Genomic DNA, 12,143 nt, shown 5'->3' on the forward strand with positions numbered 1-12,143 from the left:
GTTTTTTTGTTTGTTTATTTAGTTTTAGTCTTAGTCTTAGCTTTTGTGAGAAAGTATCTCTCTACACAGCCCTGGTTGTGCTGGACTATGTAGGCCAGATTGCTCAGACAAGTGTTGGCATTAAAGGCATGGACTACCATGCCCCACTCACACTCTTTTTTTTAAATGATTCATTTGTTTTTATTTTACAAGAATGGGTAGTTCTGCCTGCATGTGTGTATAATACATATGTACACTTCAGAGGAGGCCAGAGGGGGCTGCATGTCCTGGAACTATCCTATAGGTACTGGAAACCAAACTTGGTCCTCTGCAAGAACATTTTTAACATTATAACATAAATATCCTGCAGTTCAATGTTAGTAAGCATCAAAACGTTATCAAGTCTTCACTCAAATTAGTTTTTGTTGTTTTGGTTTTGGGGGTTTATTTTGTTGCTGAGGATTGAACCTAGAACCTTACACATACTAAGTACACACACAAGACTACCACTGTACTACACAGTTAAGTTTTTGAAGGATTGCTGTCTACCTCTTACCTACTTCATAAAATCAATACAATTAAGAAAAACAAAACAGAAAAAAGTCAGTGGAACAACTGGGCACAAGTCTCAAGAGACTTTGAGACAATTAAAAAGGCTTCTAGATCTGACTAGAATTTCACACATGCAAAAAAGTGAATCATCAAAGGCAGATCATTATGCTTACTGCACAGATTTGGACCTGGTGGAATCTGAGATATGCTGCCTTCCATCTACCTAATGGAACAGTGAAGCAGTCCCCAATGTGAAAATCACCATACCACAGTGCTTCTAAAAGCAGGACTAACACTGCGACCGCGAAGCAAACAGACAGCACTCTGCTCAGGTACCTTGGAGTTGCCTCTTGCACTCGGCCGGCTGCAGGGAGGCGCAGAGCTGATGCAGGTTCCCACTCTCCACCTGGTGCATGAGGTAGAAAAGCTTCCAGAGCATCTGGACCGACAGGGTGCCAAAGGGCATCTCAGACATAAACAGCCAAATGCCAAGTCTGCACAGTATAAACAACAACAGGGACATTTGGTGCATTAGCAAGCCTCACCACACTAAGGAAGTGGAAGCAAGACCAGTACTCGCTCTACCACTTTTCTAACAAGCATCTAGAGAGAGGTATGTTTTACCATACCAAGATGCTTGTACCAAGAGTATTTGAGATTTGGGGGATTTTTTATTATTTTGGATATCTGCACATATATAATAGTATGTACCATGGAAGACACTGAAGACTAAAAATGAAAGTGTGATGCATGATTCACAACAGTCAAGATATGGAACTAGATGTTCATTAAAAGGTGACTAGATAAAGAAAATATGTACATACACACAATGTAGTATTCAGCAGAACGAGGGCTATTTGGAGAGAGGAAATGAGCTAGTCAAAAGGGAGACAGACAGACAGACAGATAGAGAGGTAGAAGGGAAAATATGAGCAAGATACAAGGATTACATGCGATATCTTGTATATACTTTATATACATGGCTATAATGATGATTTTATACAGCATTTTTACTGTGCCTGTGTGCACATCACATGAAGTCAAATGCAGAGTTTTCCTCATATAACATAATATTAGCACAAAAAGTTTCTAATTCATGCTGGGCAGTGGCACACGCCTTTAATCCCAGCACTCTGGAGGAAGGGGCAGGGTGTCTCTGAGTTCAAGGCTGGCCTGGTCTACAGAGTGAGCTCCAGAACAGCCAAGGCTGTTACACAGAGGCGCCCTATCTTGGAAAACACAAACAAGAGAAAAACTTCTAATTCTTGAGCTTACTATGCTACAATATTCAATCTCCATATATCCATTCTTACAAAAACAAAGACAACATTATTATCATAAATTTACACATGAGACCTCTCAGACATATGGAGAATATTAAGAACAATTGCTAGGTTTTGAACCAAAGATCGTTTTTAAGAACAGAATGAGAGAGAAGTTATCTTACTCAGGGTTACTATTGCTGTGATGAAACTCAATGACCAAAGTAACTTGGGGAGGAAAGGGTTTATCTGGTTTACACTTCACATCACTGTTCATCATCAAAGGAAATCAGGACAGGAACTCAAGCAAGGCAGGAACCTGAAGGCAGGCGCTGATGCAGAGGCCATAGATGCGTGCTGCTTGATTGCTCCTTGTGGCTGCTTTCTTCCCCCCCCCTCGTCCCCCCCTCCACACGGTTTCTCTGTGTAGCCCTGGCTGTCCTGGAACTCACTCTGTAGACCAGGCTGGCCTCGAACTCAGAAATCCGCCTGCCTCTGCCTCCCCCAAGAGTGCTGGGATTACAGGGGTGTGCCACCACCACCCGGCTTGTAGTTGCTTTCTTATAGAGCCTAGGACCACCAGTCCAGGAATGGCTCTGCTCACAATGCTCTGGGCCCTCTCCATCAATCACTAATAAAGAAAACACCCTGAAGACTTGCCTGTAGCCCAATTTTTCAGAGGCATTTTCTCAACTGAGGCTCCTTCCTCTCTGGTAACTGTAGTTTGTATCAAGTTAACATAAAATTATCCATCACAGAGGCTGTTTCCAAGATACTGATGTGTGTTGGATCACATACAGGTTTTACAAACACAGATATGGAAACTAAGGACAAGAATTTACCCAAGATTAAGAGCTGATGAACTAACCAAGTCATCACTCTAGGGCCCATTTAAGTCAATGTCTTTCAGCTAGCCTTGCTTCCCAGGCAGGACGCTCTCGCCCAGTGCTTCCCCACCTCTTACCTTTTAGCTTTCAGGACATGCAGGACAGCTCTGAGAAACAGCTCATCAAACTCCAGCTGCAGCTTCTCCATGGAGTAGGGCTGCAGTGCTAACCCCAGGCCTGTGCTATGGCTCACATACTGGGCCCAGTGGTCACTGACATAGCCAAGGGTCATCCTGCGTATGAGGAAAACAACATGGTACTCTTCAGTCGCTCACTCAGCATCACCTTACATTACATGACAAGGAATAACATGCTCAGTATGTACTAACTGTACACCTACAATCTGCTCAGTTCTGAAGGTAATCTTAACAGAGCAATGAGAAACAAATCCTCATGGTAATGGCCTAGCAGAAGGCATAAGGACAGGTAAATGAGGAAAATGAATGTCGCATTTCATGTTGGATTGCATTCATAGCTCCCCTCAGTTCTGTGAGGGCTGCAGGGCACAGCACAGATACACATACTAGGATCTCAGCTTTCTAAGGGACCCCAGGCTTTAAGTATATCCTATAAATCTTCATAAAAATGACTAAGATAAATGAATATAAATTAATTCACTTTGGAGAACCAAACTGGGAAAGTGAGAGATTTTTATAGTTTTATGAACTTTCTTTTGAGAGAAGAAGTTGGATTAAAAAAAATAGCATATGTACGTGCTATAGGAAATAATCGAGAAAAAAGTCCCCAAAGATGTAGAAAAGGGTATGAAGTTGATTTATAAAAAAGCAGTACATAAACTCAAATTTTTTTCAAGCACCTGCTGATACCCCCATCTTTAACTCAAATACATGAAGTTCAAATGTGTGAACTTGAACCTAGTTCTATTTGTAATGTGTAAATCTTCAATGTGTAAATTTGAACCCAGTTCAAACAGAGTAACTTATTTAAGACTTTGAAACATTTCTAAATATTCTTTCTAAATATTTTAAACCACAGGAAGACATGGACGAAAGATGATAGAGGAACAATGGCAGTGAAGAATGGCTGCCGGTTGGCCATGGTTGAGTCAGTGGCAGTTCCAAAGAAAAGCAGGCTGTGGACAGAAAGGGAACAGAGACGGAAAGGCCTGCATCTTCCTTGACCCTTCTCTCCACAGCAGCTTTGAGAGTCAGAACTCTAAGAATAGTCATGTAACAAGCCAGCTGAATCTGGGGTCATTAACTACACGCTTTCACTGGAAACACTTATGAAATCCCACCTAGCTGATGGGAGAACTACCTCACGTCCATGAGAAGACAGAGTGTGATCTACGACCGCAGTGCTGTGTCTAAGCAAGGTGACGGCAGCACAGGACTGCCGCCAGCAGCACTACCTGATCAGATATCCAATGCGCTTCACGAACTGCCTATAGCGGGCTCTGTTAAAGGTGTCTAGTCCCACAGCCAGAAGCTCCACTAATGAGTTGGCAAAGGCAAACATTCTCATCATCTCTTGGGGCCTTGTTGTTTCAGGTAAGTAATCACCTAGAAGTGAAATAGATAAAAAGGACAAACGGTAATCAGTAGAACAAAACGCTGCGGAACACGGGTATATGATTCAGTGAGGAAGCCAGGAGAGGAGGGATTAGCCCCATGTCTCTTTCTCCAATAGCACAGTCAAGTAGGGAACTTGAAAGAATGTACATTAATGTATTTAAAACAAGTAACACATGCATGCCTGAGCCTTCATTTAAGCATGAGTAAAAAAAAATATAAACACAAGAGAGAGGAGGCTTGCACAGGTGGACAAATGAAAACCCACCAAAGAAGCAGGACTTGATGCTTCCTGGGTGGAGCCTTGCCACACCCATCTTTCAGTTATGACAAGAGAGATTGATCTACCTTTTGCTTTAAACCCCAGAAGATGCCGAAAGAGCTCTTGGAAGGGAAACTGGGACAAAAGGGTGACCAAGTCGTCTTCATTAAGGAGAATCCAACTGGTCTCAGGGTCTTCATCCTAGAGGGAAGATGCCAAGTCAATCAGCTAACCAGAAATCACACCATAGTCTGTGGTTATAGAAACTAAATCATCCCACAAATCACAATGTAGTCCTCACAGGCTCCTCCTCAAGGCCAGTGACTTCAAGGCCTTAGATCCACAGCCAAGTTAGAAGTCCTCTAAAAGCCGGGCGGTGGTGGCGCACGCCTGTAATCCCAGCACTCTGGGAGGCAGAGGCAGGTGGATTTTTGAGTTCAAGGCCAGCCTGGTTTACAGAGTGAGTTCCAAGACAGACAGGGCTATACAGAGAAACCCTGTCTCGAAAAAAACATATCCAAAAAAAAAAAAAAAGTCCTCTAAAATTCAAGTATAATTCATATGTACCTGGTTAATATCCATTGTGCAGAGCCTGAAACAACACTCATTAAATTTCTATGACAAAGAAGAGTAAAAACTCTTCTGGACGTGACAGCACATGCCTTTAATTCCACCACTCAGGAGGCAGAGGCAGGCAGATCTTTTGAGTTCGAGACCAGCCTGGTCTACAGAGCAAGTTCCAGGCCAGCCAGGACTACACAAAGAAACTCTGTCTCAAAAAAAAAAAAAAAAAAAAAGGAAGGAAGGAAGGAAGGAAGGAAGGAAGGAAGGAAGGAAGGAAGGAAGGAAGGAAGGAAGGAAGGAAGAAAGAAAGAAAGAAAGAAAGAAAGAAAGAAAGAAAGAAAGAAAGAAAGAAAGAAAGAAAGAAAGAAAGAAAGAAAGAAAGAAAGAAAGAAAGAGAAAAAGAAAAAGAAAAAAAAAGAAACAAAAAAATAATTCAGACAAAACAACAATTAAAGAAACAATCATATTCTACTATAGGCCAAGTTATTTGTAGCTACATTTCTCTTCTACTAAAACTCAAGGCCTATTAACATGTTCAAGAGACCTTTAAGAAACAGCTAGTATTTGCTACAGATGCCTCAGGTTCTGCTATGGGCAAGAAAAACCTGTGAACAAAGATCATTCAGGGGCCATCACTGGTGTCTTTTTGAAACAGAGCCTTAAAAGTCCCCTTAGAAATCAAGCTAACTTGTGTCCTCCTGTGCACTACTCTACCTACTGTTCCCACTATAGCTTGGTGACGGCTCTGCCCCATATAGTGGGAGTCCTGAGGCTGGAGCTTAGTCCCAAGCTTAGAAGTACTGGGGTGATGGTACTTCCTCTAAAATAAACACAAGCAAGTTCTCATAAAAGGGTGCTATGAAAAGCTAGCCCTATCCAGCTCCCAGGTTTGTTTGAGATGAGATTCTCTGTGTTCCGTCATCTATTAGGAAGCCCCTACCAGCACCTGCGACATGCTACTGGGGTCGGGGGGTTGCTTTTAACATCCAAAATTGTCATCTCGCTGTGACTGAGTGGACGGATGCAGCCAAGAACGCAGGGAACACCCGAGTGTCAGATCAGGCGGGACACAGTCCACCAGGGCCCCACCTGCACCCAGGAGCTGGGCAGCTGTCTGTGCACCTATCCTGCAAGGGGACATCGGCTCTGCAGGCTGTCTGCATTTAGAGGGAGTCCTGCGTTTAGAGGTGAGGCTGCCATCTTTGCTCCTATGACTGAGTGGACAGGTGTAGCCAGGAACACAGGGAATACCCAAGTGTCAGATCAGTTGGGACACAGTCCTCCAGGGCCCCACCTGCACCCAGGAGCTGTGAAGCACCACAGTACTCTGTGCCAGGGGGAAGGGTCACCCAGGGGTGCTGAGACAAGCTTGCAGGCACACAGGAGGGACAAGCACCAGCTAGAGACAGCAGGACCAACTAACACCAGAAATAACCAGATGACAAAAGGCAAACACAGGAACGTTACTAACAGAAACCAAGGCAACATGGCACCATCCAAACCCAATCCTCCCACAACATCAAGTCCTATATACCACAACACAGTGGAAAAGCAAGATTTGGATTTTAAATCACAGCTCATGATGCTGATAGAGGGCTTCAAGAAGGCCATAAATAACTCTCTTAAAGAAATACAGGAGAACACAGTAAACAGGTAGCAGCCCTTAAAGAATTACAGGAAAGCACAATCAAACAGGTGAAGGAATTGAATAAAACCATCCAGGATCTAAAAATGGAGGTAAAAACAATAAAATCACAATGGGAAACAACTCTATAGATAGAAAACCTAGGAAAGAAGTCAGGAGTCAAGGATGCAATCATCAACAGATTATAAGAGATAAAAGAGAGAATCTCAGACACAGAAGATACCATAGAAAGCATTGACACAACAGTCAAAGAAAATGCAAAATGCAAAAGGATCCTAACCCAAAACATCCAGGAAATCCAGGAAAAAATGAGAAGACCAAACCTAAGGATTGAAGGAATAGAAGAAAGTGAAGATTTCCAACTTAAACGGCCAGTAAATATCTTCAACAAAACTATAGTAGAAAATTTCCCTAACCTAAAGAAAGAGATGCCCATGAACATACAAGAAGCCTACAGAACTCCAAATAGATTTGACCAGAAAATAAATTCCTCCTGTTACATAATAATTAAAATGCCAAATGCACTAAACAAAGAAAGAATATTAAAAGCAGTAAGGGAAAAAGGTCAAGAAACATATAAAGGTAAACCTATCAGAATTACACCAGACTTCTCACCAGAGACTATGAAAGTCAGAAGATCCTAGGTAGACCTCATATAGACCCTAAGAGAACACAAATGACAACCCAGGCTGCTATACCTAGCAAAATTCTCAATTACCATAGATGGAGAAACCAAGGTATTCCATGACAAAAACAAATTTATACAATATCTTTCTACAAATCCAGCCCTTCAAAGGATAATGAATGGAAAACACCAACAAAAAGAGGGAAACTACACACTAGAAAAAGCAAGAAATTAATCCTCTTTCAACAAAACCAAAAGAAGATAACCAAACAAACATAAAAATTACATCAAAATTAACAGGAAGCTCTCTCCTTTTCTGACTGGAACCATGGAAACTGTTCCAGAGAAGAAAAAAAAGGTTACTGCTGTGCCAAAAACCCTTAAGAAAAAGCTAAGAAATTTCTCAGAGTTGAAGGTGAAGCGCCTGAGGAAGAAGTTTGCCCTGAAGACACTGTGAAAGGCAAGAAGGAAGCTCATCTATGAGAAGGCAAAGCACTATCACAAGGAGTACAGGCAGATGTACTGGACTAAAATTCTGATGACCAGGATGGCAAGGAAAGCTAGCAACTTCTACGTGCCCACTGAAACAAAATTGGCGATTGTTATCAGAATCTGAGGTATCAATGGAGTAAGCCCAAAGGCCCAAGAGGTATTGCAGCTTCTTCTATTGCAGTCTTCGACAGATCTTCAATGGCACCTTTGTTAAGCTCAGTGAGGCTTCAGCTAACATGCTGAGGATTGTGGAACAATACATTGCATGGGGGTACCCCAACCTGAAGTCAGTAAATGGGCTCATCTTCAAGCCAGGTTATGGCAAAATCAATAAGAAGAGGATTGCCTTGACATATAACTCCTTTATTGCTTGATCTCTTGGTAAATTTGGCATCATCTGCATGGAGGATCTAATTCATGAGATCTATACAGTTGGGAAATTTGCTTCAAGGAAGCAAATAACTTCCTGTGGCCCTTCAAATTATCTTCCCCCCTCGAGGTAGAATGAAGAAAAAACAACTCACATTATAGAAGGTGGAGATGGTAGCAACAGGGAAGACCAGATAAACAGGCTTATTAGACAGATAAACTAATGTGTTGCCCGTGGTATTTTTGTAATCTAATCAGTTAATAAACAGTCACATCTTGGGGAAAAAAAAAAACAGGAAGCAACAATCACTATTCCTTAATATCTCTTAACATCAATGGACTCAATTCCCCAATAAAAAGACATAGACTAACAGATTGGATACATAAACAGGACCCAACATTTTGCCTCATACAGGAAACACATCTCAGTGTCAAAGACAAACACTACCACAGAGTAAAAGGCTGAAAAACAATTTTCCAAGCAAATGGTTCCAGGAAACAATTAGCCATTCTAATACGGGATAAACTTTCGATATTGGTTGACTTTCAACCAAAAGTCATCAAAACAGACATGGAAGAACACATCATACTCATCAAAGGAAAAACCTACCAAGAACTCTCAATTCTGAACATCTATGCTCCAAATGCAAGGACACCCTCATTCGTAAAAGAAACTTTACTAAAGCTTAAAGCACACTTTGACTTCACACAATAATTGTAGGTGACTTTAACACCCCACTCTCCTCAATGGACAGATCAGGGAAACACAAACTAAACAGAGACACAGTGAAGCTAACAGAAGTTTTGGGTCAAATGGATTTAACAGATATCTATACAATATTTACTCCTAAATCAAAAGAATATGCCTTCTCAGTACCTCATGGTACCTTCTCCAAAACTGACCATATAATTGGTCACAAAACAGACCTCAACAGATAGAAGATCGAACTAATCCCAAGCCTCCTATCAGATCACTGTGGAGTAAGGGTAGTCTTCAATAGCAACAAAAACAGAAAGCCCACATATACATGGAAGGTGATCAATGCTTTACTCAATGATACCTTGGTCAAGGAAGAAATAAGGAAAGAAATCAAAAACTTTTTAGAATTTAATGAAAATGAAGGCACAACATACCCAAACTTAGGGGACACAATGAAAGCAGTGCTAAAAGGAAAACTCATAGCCCTGAGTGCATCCTCAAAAGAAACTGCAGAGAACATACACTTGCAGCTTAAGAGCATACCAAAAAGCTCTAGAACAAAAAGAAGCTAATACACCCAAGAGGAGTAGAAGACAGGAAATCATCAAACTCGGGGCTGAAATCAACCAAGTAGAAACAAAAAGAACCATACAAAGAATCAACAAAACCAGGAGCTGGTTCTTTAAGAAAATCAACAAGATAGATAAACCCTTAGCCAGACGAACCAGAGGGCACAGAAACAGTATTCAAATTAACAAAATCAGAAATGAAAAGGAAGATATAACAACAGAAACTGAGGAAATTCAAAAACTCATCAGACCCTACTACAAAAGCCTAACTCAACACAACTAGAAAATCTGGATGAAATGGACAATTTCCTAGACAGATACCAAATACCAAAGTTAAATCAGGATCAGATAGACCATCAAACAATCCCATAACCCCTAAAGAAATAGAAGCGGTCACTGAAAGTCTCCCAACCAAAAAAGGAACAGGACCAGATGGTTTTAGTGCATAATTCTTTCAGACCTTCAAAGAAGACCTAACACCAATACTCTTCAAACTATTCCACAAAATAGAAGCAGAAGGAACACTACCCAACTCATTCTATGAAGCCACAATTAGGCTGATACCCAAACCACACAAAGATCTAACAAAGAAAGAGAACTTCAGTCCAATTTCCCTTATGAATATCGATGCAAAAATATTCAATAAAATTCTTGCCAACAGAATCCAAGAACACATCAAAACGATCATTCACCACAATCAAGTAGGCTTCATCCCAGGGATGCAGGGATGGTTCAATATACAGAAATCCATCAATGCAATCCACTACATAAACAAACTCAAAGGGAAAAAACTGTATGGTCATTTTATTTGATGCTGAAAAAGCATTTGACAAAATTCAGCATCCTTTCATGCTAAAAGTCTTGGAAAGAACAGGAATTCAAGGCCCATACCTAAAAATAGTTAAAGCAATATACAGCAAATCGGTAGCCAACATCAAACTAAATGGAGAGAAACTTGAAGCAATCCCACTAAAATCAGGGACTAGACAAGGCTGCCCTCTCTCTCCATACCTTTTCAATATAGTACCTGAAGTTCTAGCTAGAGCTATTAGACAACATAAGGAGGTCAAAGGGATACAAATTGGAAAGGAAGAAGTAAAATTATCACTATTTGCAGATGACATGATAGTCTACTTAAGTGGCCCAAAAAACTCCACCAGAGAACTCCTACAGCTGATAAACAACTTCAGCAAAGTGGCTGATTATAAAATCAACTCAAGCAAATCTGTAGCCTTCCTATACTCAAAGGATAAACAGGCTGAGAAAGAAGTTAGGGAAATGACACCCTTCACAATAGCGACAAACAATATAAAGTATCTTGGTGTGACTCTAACCAAACAAATAAAAGATCTATACGAGAAGAACTTCAGGTCTCTGAAGAAAGAAATCAAAGAAGACCTCAGAAAATGAAAAGATCCCCCATGCTCGTAGATTGGCAGAATTAGTGTAGTTAAAATGGCCATCTTGCCAAAAACAATCTACAGATTCAATCTCCATCAAAATACCAATTCAATTCTTCATAAGAGTTAGAAAGAGCAATTCTCAAATTCATCTGGAATAACAAAAAAAAACACAGCATAGCTAAAACTATTCTCAATAGTAAAAGAATTTCTGGGGGAATCAGTATCCCAGACCTCAAGCAGTACTACAGAGCAATAGTGTTAAAAACTGCATGGTATTGCTACAGTGACATGTAGGTAGATCAATGAAATAAAAATCAACCCACACACCTATGGTCCCCTGATCTTTGGCAAAGGAGCTAAAACCATCCAGAGAAAAAAATGATAGCCTTTTCAACAAATGGTGCTGGTTCAACTGGCAGCTACTATGCAGAAGAATGTAAATCGATCCATTCTTATCTCCTTGTACTAAAGCTCAAGTCCAAGTAGATCAAGGACCTCCATATAAAACCAGACACACTGAAACTAATAGAAGAGAAACTGGGGTAGAGTCTTGAGCACATGAGCACAGGGGAAATTTTCCTAAACAGAATACCAATAGCTTATGCTCTAAGATCAAGAATTGACAAATGGACCTCATAAAATTACAAATTTTCTGTAAGGCAAAGGACACTGTCAATAAGACAAAACAGCAATCAACAAATTGGGAAAAGATCTTTACCAACCCTACATCTGACAGAAGGCTAATATCCAATATATACAAAGAACTCAAGAAGTTAGACTCCAGAGAGCCAAATACCCCTATTAAAAAAAAAATGGGGTACAGAGCTAAACAAAGAATTTTCACCTGAGGAATATTGAATGGCTGAGAAGCACCTAAAGAAATGTCCGTAGTCATCAGGGAAATGCAAATCAAAACAACCCTGAGATTTCACCTCACACCAGTCAGAATGGCTAGGATCAAAAACTCAGGAAACAGCAGGTGCTGGCAAGGATATGGAGAAAGAGGAACACTCCTCCACTGCTGGTGGGATTGTAGGCTTGTACAACCACTCTGGAAATCAGTCTGGCAGTTCCTCAGAAAACTGGGCATGATACTATCGGAGGACCCTGTTATACCATTCCTGGGCATATACCCAGAGGATTGATTCTCCAGCATGTAATAAGGACACATGCGCCACTATGTTCATAGCAGCCTTAGTTATAATAGCCAGAAGCTGGAAAGAACCCAGATGTCCCTCAACGGAGGAATGGATACAGAAAATGTGGTATATTTACACAATGGAATACTACTCCGCTATTAAA

General features: G+C 40.9%; 1 protein-coding gene and 1 pseudogene across 2 annotated transcripts in view; one reads left to right on the forward strand and one right to left on the reverse strand.

Annotated features, from left to right (window-relative positions):
* Epg5 (ectopic P-granules 5 autophagy tethering factor) overlaps nt 1-12,143 on the reverse strand; it is a 112,666-nt gene that overhangs the window by 75,466 nt on the left and 25,057 nt on the right. For both annotated transcript variants that reach the window (XR_007980678.1, XM_052201343.1), the window contains exons 8-11: nt 4,561-4,675; nt 4,053-4,203; nt 2,758-2,913; nt 868-1,025 (exon numbers count right to left, since the gene is read on the reverse strand). Coding sequence is in view for 1 of the 2 variants with exons in the window: in XM_052201343.1 (XP_052057303.1) it covers nt 868-1,025; nt 2,758-2,913; nt 4,053-4,203; nt 4,561-4,675 (580 nt within the window). In the remaining variant the exon portion in view is untranslated. The remainder of the gene's footprint in view (nt 1-867; nt 1,026-2,757; nt 2,914-4,052; nt 4,204-4,560; nt 4,676-12,143) is intronic.
* On the forward strand, nt 7,618-8,393 carry LOC127698089 (60S ribosomal protein L7-like; annotated as a pseudogene).

This window comes from Apodemus sylvaticus, chromosome 13 (assembly GCF_947179515.1).
Source record: "Apodemus sylvaticus chromosome 13, mApoSyl1.1, whole genome shotgun sequence".
NCBI classification, from domain to species: Eukaryota; Metazoa; Chordata; class Mammalia; order Rodentia; family Muridae; genus Apodemus; species Apodemus sylvaticus.